Here is a 12,513-nt window from a genome sequence, read left to right on the forward strand (position 1 = left end):
GTCGCGTAGTAGTTGGCTGGAAACTAAAAATAGAAGTTCGGCAAGATTTTGGCGTAAGATCCCGCGACCGCGCTGCGTTTACGCCCTTAAATTCTCCCACGTTTCGATTGTTAGAACAATCGTTAATAATCGCAGCTCTCGATAATGAAACGAAGAGAATTTTTCCTACGCGCCGAGTGACAATTGCGTTACAATTATATTCTCAAGAACGATCAAAAAAGCTTTTTATAATTATCGTACACATTGTTGTTGTGAATTTTAGTTTCCGTTAGGTACAATATTAAAAATATCACGATCATCGCAGATCGCTGTCAAACATATCGATCGAAATCCGATACAATGCGTTCATAAAATACACTCGAGAAGAACGACGAATCGGTAGAAAGGAAAACAAAAATTATCATCATCGTCGTAAAAGATAGTGAAAAGAGAGAGAGAGAGAGAGAGAGAGAGAGAGAGTGCGAAAGGTATAGAGAAATTCCAGCGCTTTTTTTATTTTTTTTTTCTATTTTACCGGTATAAACTTACGCTCCATGAGGAATGCACGTACAGCGGATAAGCGTACACAATAAATATACACGGCGCATGTTATCGTGAAAATAGACGAGAATCGGATCGAGGGGGGGACGGAATCGGGTTTAAAAATCAGATTGCGCAATCAGCAACAGCAGCAACAGCACGCGGACGAAGAGAAGAAAGGAAGTAGGTATACGGTAAGTCAGAGAGTCAGAGTCAGAGTCAGAGTCAGTCAGTCAGTCAGTCATTCAACCCCCGTTCGGCAGGTGGCTGCTTTCCGGCAGCGGCAGCAGCTGACGCTGTTTTTTGACGGTGCCGCGACCCGCAGGTTCCCCCGAACACGCGTGTGAATACATGTATAACACACGCGCACACACGGATACCGAACTTGACTAATTTAGCCGAGGCCTCGGCATGTGCGTGTTTCTCGCTGCGGAGGCATGCGTCGAGTCGTAGTTGTCAAAAATACGTAGGCCACATGCCGCCGCTCGGCACTTCCTAATTGCTCCCTAAAATTATTACACACGGCTGGCTCTGCAGGTACATGTACGGACCCTGCCTCTCCTGCACGCCCCCTATAATCGTAATCACGCTTGAAGGGAACCGACGCGCGTGGACGCGATCGATCGATAGCCGATTGGAACGATGATAACGACGACGGTGGAAAAGGTGTGGAATAGCTGTGAAAAAAAAAAATCATTTTCCTCTTTCTCTCGCTTTCAACTGCATCCATTGGCGAGATGAAACGTTGGTCCGAGGTAACGAGGATGTCGGTAAAGTAAGCTTTACGTAATACGGGGAAGTTAAAAGCTCAAGATCAGGTTCGGTCGGTCCTGTTGGGATAAATTTGACGAGACGTAGACTCGGGTCTAGGGCGCTCGATCAGAGGTGGGACAAACTTGTAAAGTCAAGAATTGAAGCCAATAAACTTTACTTTCAACATTCAAGTCACGTCGTACAGTTTTGCCACATCGTATTCCTACCTTGTCTTGTCTTCTCTGTTCTCTGTTCTATTACGAGTGAGCTAGCTGCCTACGTTCCCCGGCACGTCAAGGTCCCGATTACAAACTACGTACTAGCAGAGTGCACGTACGCGTATCTGATATGCGGCAATTACGACGAGGGCGACGAGTTCTCGCCAGTTTAGCCTCGGCGTGTACCGCGATTATACGAGGATAACGTTGCCGGAATTCCACCGTTTTTTTTCCGTCTTTGAATTCTTGCACTCTCCGGGCGTCAATTTCACCGTTTTCCGTCACGTACGAACAACGGCTGCAAAGTCGGCGGCAAAGAAAGAGGGACAAGACGCAAAAGCCCCGGGTATACCGGAAGTGGCCACCGAGCCATTACTATGGCTGGTAACTAACTAACGAACGAACGAACGAAATGATCGTAGGTATAGCTGCGGAGTCTCGGCGCGTGTAGAACGGAGGAGAGGATACCGTCGTCTGCTGCATTACGCGACACACATATCGGGACTTTGACATCCGACAATAGATATGACCGTCGAGGAGACGAGCGACGATGATCGATCAATATGTACGCGCGTAATATCAGCTATACGCGAGAAAAAAGAAGAGAGTTGAAAAAGAGAGACGAGAGAGAGGAGGAGGAGGAGGTTCGAATAGATGTATAACATAACCGTACACCCGCTGCGACGTTGCCAAACAAGTACACCTATGTATTCTGTTACATTAGGTTGCCTGTATCTATCATCCACCTAAATTATATTCAAACAAAACTCTACGGCAAATTGGCAATTGAATTTCGTGGGAGAATAAAAATGACGGAGAAATGAATATAAGAAGAGGAAGAGGGGGGGAGGGGGGCGCGGGTTGGATAAAAATTACGTTACGCGAGAGTCGTTTAATCGGTAAGCTTCCGTAACCGTACGATACACGCGAAGAAGAAGAGACACGGCTGTAACAACGTACCGGCAAGCGTATTCATTTGTTACATCGGCGTTCTCGCCGCTTAAGAAAAAAAGAAAAAAAAATCGTATAAATAATAATAAATAATAGAAAGAATAACGCGTAATCGTACGTTTAATTCTTTAAAGACGTTGGCGACTGGCGGACGTGACCTCAACTTGGCGGGGGCGAAGGGGGCCGAAAGGGGGAGGCGGTCGATCCTCCGTCACTCGCAACTGACCATCGGCACACGAGGCGCGGAACTCGCGAGCCGGCCGGCAGAAACGGCAACACCGAGTCGGCGGACACGCAGGGTCATTCGGATAGAATTTAAATCCCCGGCAGGCAGGCAGGCAGGCAATAGAGCAAGTAACCGTGTGCCGGAGAGTCGAGAGAGACACGTGGACGCGTGGAATATGCGCCGTAGAAAAGTGTGAGAGAGAGAGAGAGAGAGAGAGAGAGAGAGAGAGAGAGAGAGAGAGAGAGAGAGAGAGGAGGGAGGGAGGGAGAGAGAAGGGAATCTTATCCGACTTACCTCTAGCATCCATTCCGCAACGATCTTTCGCATCATCGGCGAAATGTCCCTCTGCACGCACTCGAAATATGAACTGCTAGGCGCATACCTTTCCTCGCTCTTCAAAAGGTTCTGTAGCACTCTGTCGTCGTTTAGCAGCGCCGGATCGGCGTAACCTCTGCACTCAGTTTCGGTAGTCTCGCAGCAGAGAAGATCCATCGTAGATTCTTACTTATTTCCTCCACGCTCTTCTCTGTACAAAATCCTTATTTATATACGCTCGGATTTGGCAAACGACTGGGCGCACGCAGATACGGTGAAACGAAGAAGAATAACACGACGACGACGACGATGATGCTGATAATGATGATGATGATGATGATGATGATGAAAACGACGAAACACAAAACGGGATCTTATATCATATACGTATAGGTACAACGGAGAGACACACCGCGCACCGCACACAATTAAATTTTACAGAACAGAACCAGGGATGAAAAATATAAATAAATATATATAATAAACCGACGACTTTTTTCTTCTTTTCAAACTCTCGACTCACTGTTTTCACCTCCCTCAATGTCGAATAATCGTACGACGGTTGTACGTTAATGACAATAATTACTATTACTGTGTTGTGGTTGTTGTTATTATTATTACTATTACTTTTATCGTTGTTGTTGTCACAACGAGAAACAGTGACGTTGACAACTTCGACGACGGCGATGACGGTATGAACGCCGAAACGACGATTCCTTAATTTTATATGCACATAACTCGCACACACATTACTCACTTTGTTGATTATTCCATTCAATTCTCAGTCTCGTATTTTCTTACTGTATAGGTGGATAAAGAAAAACGACGATCTGTCCTTTTCCTATTCCAGCACTCGGCAGAACTCGGTTGTCTGGTTTTAAATATCGTTATTGTTTCGACAACAATAATTATTACTTATGTATGGGTACATATATGTATCTATATATGTACATATATATATAAATACGTGTTATGCAATAAATAGGTTCGGAGCGTCCAAGATTGTATTGAATAAATAAGCGTATAATTAATATAGATCCTCGACGGGTTGAGTTTTGGGGTGGCGGCTCTTCTTATCTTCTCTTCTTCTCTCGTTTTTCCTTCAACATTAAGTTAGTTTTAATTATATAATTAATTAATTCGATTCAATTAATCGTGCGCGTAGCTGTGTTACTGTATAACGTCTATGTAGAAAACTTATTTTTCAACGCAACGATCTTTGTCAACTGGTTTCGATACAGCCGTCTTCCTTCAAAATTTTTTCTACATTCCCAACGGCTGCGTACGATTGTTAAATTCTCGTTCTTCCTTATCCCAATATATCTTCTTTTTCTTCTTCTTCTTCTTCTTCTTGTTCTTCTTCTTCTTCGGCAGACTTATCCTTGCCGTGGTAAATGAAATTTAAAAATATTCCTCGAAACTTGGGTCTTACGCCACCGATTATTATTCCTTCGTATTCCTCGATCTGCGAACTCTGTCCCGTTTAACGGAATCTATCTGTATGTACGTATGTGTGTGTGTGTGTGTGTGTGTGTAATGTATATATATATATATATGTTTAACAGTATGTATAGGTATATATTAGCCCGTTCTTTTCTTCTTTTTTTTTTACTATTTAAAAAAAGTCTTGCGTCGAGAGGAGCCCTTCACTTCACTACGATCCGACGCTGGCAACTTACCAGGCCAGAATGCTGTCCGATCTCGAAATGCGCTGATCAGAGGTTGGACGAGCCGGTAGGGGAACGCCGTCGTTACCCCCTCTCCCTTAACACCCCACCCCGCGACTGCCCCCGCCCCTCGACGCCCTCCGTCGAAACGGCGCCTCTCCGCCGGCGGTGTCTCGGCCAGAGAGGAGACGCATCCAGGCTTCTAGCCTCGCGAAGGGCCACCAGACGCCTCTTTCCCGGCCGTGAGACCTCCTCCCCCCATTCCTCCCTGCCGCCCCTCCTTATCGTCGGGCAGGGGACTCCCACCACTGACCGAAGTTCGAAATTCCTCCTCCACTACTTCCTCCTCCGCCACCTCTTTTTCCCCTCCCGGCATCTTCTCCGCCGGTGATCTTCCCACTTTGACGAGAACCACGGCCGGCGGATGAGCGAAGCGTGGCAGGAACGCAGAACGAAACGTGCCGAGGCACGAAACCGAGACGCGCGTCATGCATCAGATGACGAAGAGAAGATGGAAAGGATAGAGAAAAGGAAAATGTAGAGAGAGGGAGAGAGAGAGAACACTTTCCAACTTCTCGGCGAAGTAAAAAGGCCTGTATTCGTCGACAAAGTGGAAAAGTGCTCCGTCCAAGCAGCGACGATCGTCGTTATTCTCGACTAGTTTGTCGGCTCATCGTTGATTTTCAACGGTCCTAAGTAGGATTTACGGTGACGCAGGAAAAAGGAAAGAAAGATGAGAAAAAGAGAGTAAAAAAAAGTAAAAGATCAAGTTGACGTGGTTTTTTCGAGACTGTATCCTGTATTCGATCCATCCACGCGATTAATTAATTTTTCGGATAACCGTAGGTGCATCGGCACTTGGTACAACGATACATACCCGTACGTGGTTTTTCGGACGACGAGCCTGCACGGCGGTGGATAACCTCTTATGCAACTGACAAGGTAGGGCGGAATAATGAGGAAAGGTAGGGAGGGAGGGAGGGCGGTTTAAAGATCGGAGCAGCGTCTGCGGTCGCCGGAAGTAAAGACGAACGTGAAACAAGACGTTAAACCTGTAAGTATAAGGGATCTCACTCGACGATGGTATTACAGCAGCGAGCACACTTTCGCTCTCGTTCGTTCGGCTTCTTCTCGTCCGATGAAACTTCTCCGTGAAACGACAAGATCGCCGTATACGTGTGTCTGTTTTTTTTTTTTTTTTTAAAATGTTTCGTTTTTGTTTTCCTTTTCTTTTCATATTCTTTTTACTTATAATTTATTTCCTAATTTTTCCTCTCGTCTCGCTTCCGATACCGTCGATTATCGAAGGCAGCTTCGTTGGGTCACAGGCATTACCCGTTCCATGGCACTCGCTACTCGCTCGACTCTCGCGGACGCGGGGCGTGCATGGTAGCAGATAGTAGGTAGTAGGTAGTAGGTAGTATTTCCCCGTAGCGTACGAGGACGGTGGTCGTATTTAACTCCAACGATGCGTAAAGGTGTACGCACCGTGCGTAACCAGTGGCTATCGTGGGCCGGTGGTTCCGGCGTCCCTGAAGGAGGGCAACAGGCGGCAAGACAAGGTAGACAGACAGAACCGAGCCTCCGCCCTCGCCATCCACGAAGGAAGTTCTGAATTCAGCTCTCCGTTCTGCTCCGTTCTTTTCTGAAAAGCGAGATTCACGGAGGCTGACCGAAATTATTTACTCCAGGCAAGGTCGCTTCGTCCTCGACGAATACAATGACAAAGGCGCGATGCGATGTTCGTGAAAAATTCGACGCTGAGGTTCGACCTAGGCCAAGGCCCGGATCTAACTTCCGGCCTCCGTCGAGCCGTTCGACACGCGTTACGTATTCCTCCTCCTCCTCCTCCTCCTCCAGTGTGCAGTAACGGCGATGCGTGGGCGACGATACGCCATATATGCTCACAGCTATGCGTGCACGTACGTTATACGCGTATCGGACGACCGCCCGCCGCACGTATAATGGAAGGGAAATCGTGCGGTCCTCAAGATTTAACCTATTCGAGGAAGAAGGGAGGTATCGAGGCAATTTCTTCAATTGCCAGATCCGTACCGAATTATCCGTATCAAAGTTGACTCGAGTATGCGGCGTGCCCCGTATCGCACACGGACACTCAGCGTCTCAGCTTCTTTAACAAGCCTTGTCCGTGAGTCGGTAGTAGGTACATGAATGAACCCGGCCCGTGGGTTATTACACACACGTACACACACACCGTGACATCGGGGCGGGTGAACAACTTTTATGCATACATACGCGGCGTCGTATAAACCCGTCTACAATAAATATACGTATACATATATATATATATATATATAATACATGCAGATAGACGGAGTATAGATTTACGTATTTTAAAACCGCGTTAACCCCTGGGTCCTGATAATACCGCGTGATAACATTTCAAGTTGACATGTACGCCAGTGAGGAGATGACGTCATTATCAGTGAATAGCCTCTGACCCGGGCCCGTTTCCGTTCAAACCACTCGACCGTTCACGTTTGCCTCCGATGCACGTGTAGGTTCACACATACATGTACCATTGTACCCCTCCGTACACGTATGCGCGCATCTAGGCACATATTATACATATGCGTACGTAAAAACATGGTCAAAGCGCCTGCGCAAAGATGCGCCGGTGTATTGCTATTTGTGTATTTTGTACGAAAATACGCGCTTTTTCGACAGCGTGTTACGTGCATGTAGTAGGTATGTACGTATGCGTACCGGTTATACACATGTGCTGTACAAGCATGAATGAAGAATGCGAATGAAACCGGAGAAAAAGTGTAGAGGGATAAAAGCTGCACGGCAATACCAGTGTATGTATACACGTATGCGCAGCGTATTTTCTAACAACACTATAATTACTTGTTGACAAATATATCGACTGTTCAACCGTGTATCGCTTTCTTTCATTCCCCCGTACTTTCTGTATTTCCTATAACCGTTGTCGTCAACAATCGGATAAAAATTTATATCACAAAATTGGAGTAAAGAAAAAAAAAAACAAAAAATCACGACACGAACCAGAATTTTACCGTTGTAGTAAAAATTCGATAAATTTCAAAACTTTTGCGCTGGGTTTTACACAAAAATCCACAGCACAAAGTGAACAAGTGTTTGTAACAAAACGGCAAAACCTTGATTGTACCGATGTCAAGATTGATCCAACGGTAGTAATCGGCGAGGGACGGTTACGCGTAATAACGTACGATTACATATTTATACGTAGGTGTTGTAAACCGCGCATGCATCATCCACGGTGTATAAATTATCACGTATGTACGTACGCATAATTGCAGGCGAGGCGCGATACGTTTACACATTGAGACATGTGTGCGTGCACAGATGCGGAGACGTGTGTGAAACGCGGGCTGATGCGGGTGGTCGAGTTCCGCCCTGGACCTTGGCGCCGACCCGGGGGACGCATTCAGGACGAGGGGCGTCGTCGTGCATCGACGCTGCTGGTTGCCCGAGAAAGCAGCGCCGTGAGGAGAGAGAGAGAGAGAGATAGATAGAGATGGATAGATGTAGAGATAGACGTGGAGTGAGGAAAGAAGGAACGAAATCGTCGCCTCTCTTATTCCTATAACCAATTCCCCGACACGCTAATTGGTCCCGAACGTTCTATCAATCCGCCTCCGTTACTTCGTTTCCTCTGCTTTTTTTTTCTTTATCTTTCTTTATTTCTTCCTCTTTGAAGATACAGACGCGAATCCGCGCCCGAATTGTACTTAATCTCCACCCAACGTATCGATCGACGTTGCATGAATTTGACGTGTTTCACAGGAGAGAATCTCGTACTGTAAAACCCTTGATCGCTTTTCGATATCCTTTCAATTTCCAAGTCGTCGGTAATCGCCGAGCCTCCGTTACTTTCGTCGCCTCGACTCTCCGTGTCGAGGTTTGAATCTCCCGCCGACCGCGGGGCGTGCAGCATGCCTCAAGGGCACAGGCCGTTCACACCAGAAAATTATTACACCGGCCACGGGCTTGTTGCGCGTATAATATCGTGCGGGCAAATGTGCATGTGCCTTATACATGTACGTACATATGCATATACATATAAATATACACATATATACGAATACCTATGTACATACATTCGGTTGTACGATACAACGTGGCACGGTCTCTTACGTCATCGGCGCATGCCACGTACGTCTTATTATATCTATGTACGTTATGCGTTATTCATACATGTGTATATACTTGTGTACATACATAGACATTAATACGTATCGAGTTTGCCAGCATTTTTCTATTTCTCTCGAAGATGAAGACGCCTGAAATGATTTTATTTTTGTCTTCTGCACACTTTGGATATCCATACTTGTCTCTATGTCATACTCGGTATATATTGTGATTTTAAGAAATACCGATCGCTTCCCGAAAACCGGAAATATCATTCCCGAAAAGTAAAATATCGATAGGTAAGTATTTCCCCCCCATATCAATAGCGAAATATTCTCAATCCTGCAGCATTCACTGCAGGCGTGATCGACAATGACCAGCGTAACACCGCCGAGAGAATTGATCGGTTGCTCTCGATTTAGGTGAGTGATACGGATATGGTGAAACAAAAATTGTTCCGTGCAAGCTGACGAGCTTATTGTTTCGACGGATCGCGTCGATGTGTGGCAAAATCAAAAAACCGTGATAAGAAAAAAAAAAAAGGAAAAAGAGACAGAAACCACACAAAGTAAGTTTTATTATTGAATATAAAAACCTTTATGTAGTTGTATATGTACCGTATACTATATTCCGTGCCATCTTGCACACACGCATCTACAGGCGACTAAATGATCGCAAATGTCATTTTTTGTTTGTGCCATATTATACAATGTAATCTGTATCCATACATCACGGTTCTTGTAATACAATTATGTAAGCCTCGGATCTCGCGAGCTCCTCAATTTGGCGCATACATGAGAGAGAGAGGGAGAGAGAGAGAGATAGAGTAACACACACGTTATATCGCGAGCGCGAATAGGCGGCGAGGCATGCACACGTGTAACATATCTCTTCGTACAATACATATGCAGGAAACGATCTGCGCTCTGCACCGACTAACACCTACCCACCCACCCATGTAAATTCTACATACCTAGCAAAATAGGTGCGCACGTACCGAGCAGTGATCGGTTTTACAGTTCTCTCTCTCTCTTTCTCTCAGGTGCAGGATGACACAATAAAATGACACACGCACAGATCTGCGGGTGGGGCCCGTTTCTACGATGCAGCTGTACCTGTAAAGTCGCCGGTACGTTAGGGATCTTCTGCACCGACCGGCAGCAGTTTTTCATAAAAATTTATGACCGTTCGGAAATAAAGATGATAAAAAAAAAAAAAAAAGAAAGAAAGATAGAGAAAAAACATTTTATTTTCAAATCACTGATTGTGAAATATCCGAAATTATCAGCGGGGCTGCACGAAACGCTGATTTATATCTCGCGAATGGAACAACGACCGCGGACTCACGTACGCCCCCGAAAATTACCGGGGATTGAGCCTCCCAGGTTTACTCAAAAGTTGCCCGTTACGTCATCAGTCCGAAATAGGATCGTTCGTGGCGTTTTCCGCCTACCGCCACGAAGCAACTTACACGTGCGAATTTATACGCGCAATGGCTGCACGGACGATGTAACACTCGGCCAAATTTACAATCGAGGCTCGTAGATGGATGTGTTTCGTTGAAAAAATGCCCCACGGTTTTTGCTTATCTTTGACAAAATTCGACTAGATTTCTTACAATCTTTGCCGGATCATTTGTTTATTTTTTACTTCAAGAGTTCGCATCGCTCACACGCGTGTCATTTTGTACATGTATCATCGTGCAACGACGAATGTTCGGGACAGTATTTTTGGAACAGTTTATATGTACGCGTCGCAATGTCGCCGCGTGACTCATGCGCTATTTATCAGGTGAGCTGCAGGTAACGGCTGTCTCTTTTCCCCTCTCTCTTTTTCTATTTATTCCTGCAGCCGTATATACCAAAGTCGATACGATCTCAACCCTTTTACTCGAGGAAATTCAATTCAAATCTTTTGTAGGCTTTCCACATTTGCGACACCGACGAAGCTAACAAGAATAATAGAACGGCGATCCGAACATTGGTTAATTCGTACGTGTCATCAGGATTAACCAAGGTCATTCTACAATCGCCCGACATCCGTTATACGTACAGACATCGAGAACGTTAAACCGTGAAAGACTCGAGATTTATAATGTTTGCGATATAAGAAACCGGCGAGGTCCTGGAGAATTCGGTGCTTTATAATGCCGAGAGTATCGCTGACTGCGCGGATGAAACCGTCCGAGCGTGCTATTTCCGTATATTTGTCAAACCACTCTTAACCGCACCGTGGACAAGAGACAAGGTTGGAAGGACAATCGCTGTGTAGCGTCACGATCCCACGAGTGTCGTTAGATTACTCCTCGCGACCAATCCGCGTTCCCGTAAAAGGATCGATTGCCGGATAAAGGTCGTAGGAATAAGAAAATTTTCGATGCACGTTCGTAAACCGATCTCCGCTCTAGGCGACAGACTCGATCATCGATGGATAATTGTACCGGAATTTGTTTATACACAGTGCCAACCGAGGAGCGACGAATTTTTTCAACCTCGGGAATATCTCCGCGTCCTTGACAACGAGCGATAACCGATCGAGCCGATCGTAGGATCTGCCTTCTCTCGATCTGTTCCGATTCGTTGACGTCGCGTTGGTAGGTTGGTATGGGTGAACCTACGGTACGTAAAACCGCCTCGCAAACTGCACACGATTATACAGGCACGCGAAGCAGTCGGTGGAAATTTCCGTTAAGGAAATACCGACATTCCAGCCGATCCTGATGTCCGACGCGAGTGAACGTCAACATTTACGATTGACACTGACCCCAACATTGCTTCGGAAACGACCGAGACATTGTCGACTTCGGAAAGTTCACACACAGGGCACGAACCGTTTCATCGCGATTGTTGATATTTATAGAAGTATGATGTACGGACACATGCGCGTGCCTGCGTGCATGCTTGTAGGCAACGAGAATCCAACATTCCACGGTCGATTGGGGAGCAAAACAAGACAATTGTTGCGATAGAGATGGACTTTTGGAATTTGTAATCGGTTGATACTTTTGCTTTCGAAACGACCGCAAAGACGTCGTTCGGCTGACCAATTCCCCGGCCGCGATACGTCGCTTTTCCCGTGTAAATCGGATTCTCGTCAACGTGGCATCGTCGAGCATTGCGTAACCAGCAACCGTGGACGCGTATGCTTGCGTTTAACAGTGAGACGTTCAATTCGCGTTTTACGCCGTGAGCACCTCTGTACTCGTCGTCATCTACTCCACTGTGTCATTGTGCTCGTTGTTGTTCGGTGTCACGGCATCTTGCCTCCCGAGGAGCCGGGGGTCACTCTTCCAGAGCTGGAGGCCCCTTATTCTCACTACGGTCCCACGGGACTTACGGGTACGCTACTCGGCGTTAACGTCGTTCTGCCGGAACCTCGAGTAATTATTATGAACGCTGCGGTACGGTAATGCGGGGGAACGGATGTCGCGATTGAAATTTATAGGAATTTCGACATGATTCTCTCCGACTGTTCGTCAACTTCCTCCTGGCACATTTTTCAGAAACACGACACTGTGGTTGCACCGAAATTTGTATAATTCTTAGTCGCACGGTGTGATGTACGGAAAAGGGTTAAAAAGTTCGTTGACAAACTCTTCTGTCTCCACGCAAGTGCCGATTGTACGGAAGCTTCTTTAAGCTACACTTTAATATCGTCATCCACTAAAGGTATGGACTGCAGGTGTAAAGGGTAATGGTAAAATAATGACGCGGAATCAAGGCGTCGT

The 12,513-nt window shown here is 46.2% G+C and overlaps 1 protein-coding gene across 3 annotated transcripts in view; it reads right to left on the bottom strand.

Annotated features, from left to right (window-relative positions):
• The window catches only part of LOC124306803 (G1/S-specific cyclin-D2), a 123,162-nt gene that overhangs the window by 18,772 nt on the left and 91,877 nt on the right, over window positions 1–12,513 (bottom strand). Inside the window, exon 2 of one of the 3 annotated variants that reach the window (XM_046767835.1) lies at window positions 2,962–3,193. The exons of 1 other annotated variant lie outside the window; for it this stretch is intronic. In XM_046767835.1, the coding sequence (XP_046623791.1) occupies window positions 2,962–3,159 (198 nt within the window). In that variant the 5' untranslated portion in view covers window positions 3,160–3,193. Of the gene's footprint in view, window positions 1–2,961; window positions 4,678–12,513 lie in introns of those variants that run through there. One more of the 3 variants, XM_046767834.1, reaches the window with a different exon arrangement.

Source organism: Neodiprion virginianus, chromosome 6, assembly GCF_021901495.1.
Source record: "Neodiprion virginianus isolate iyNeoVirg1 chromosome 6, iyNeoVirg1.1, whole genome shotgun sequence".
NCBI lineage: Eukaryota > Metazoa > Arthropoda > Insecta > Hymenoptera > Diprionidae > Neodiprion > Neodiprion virginianus.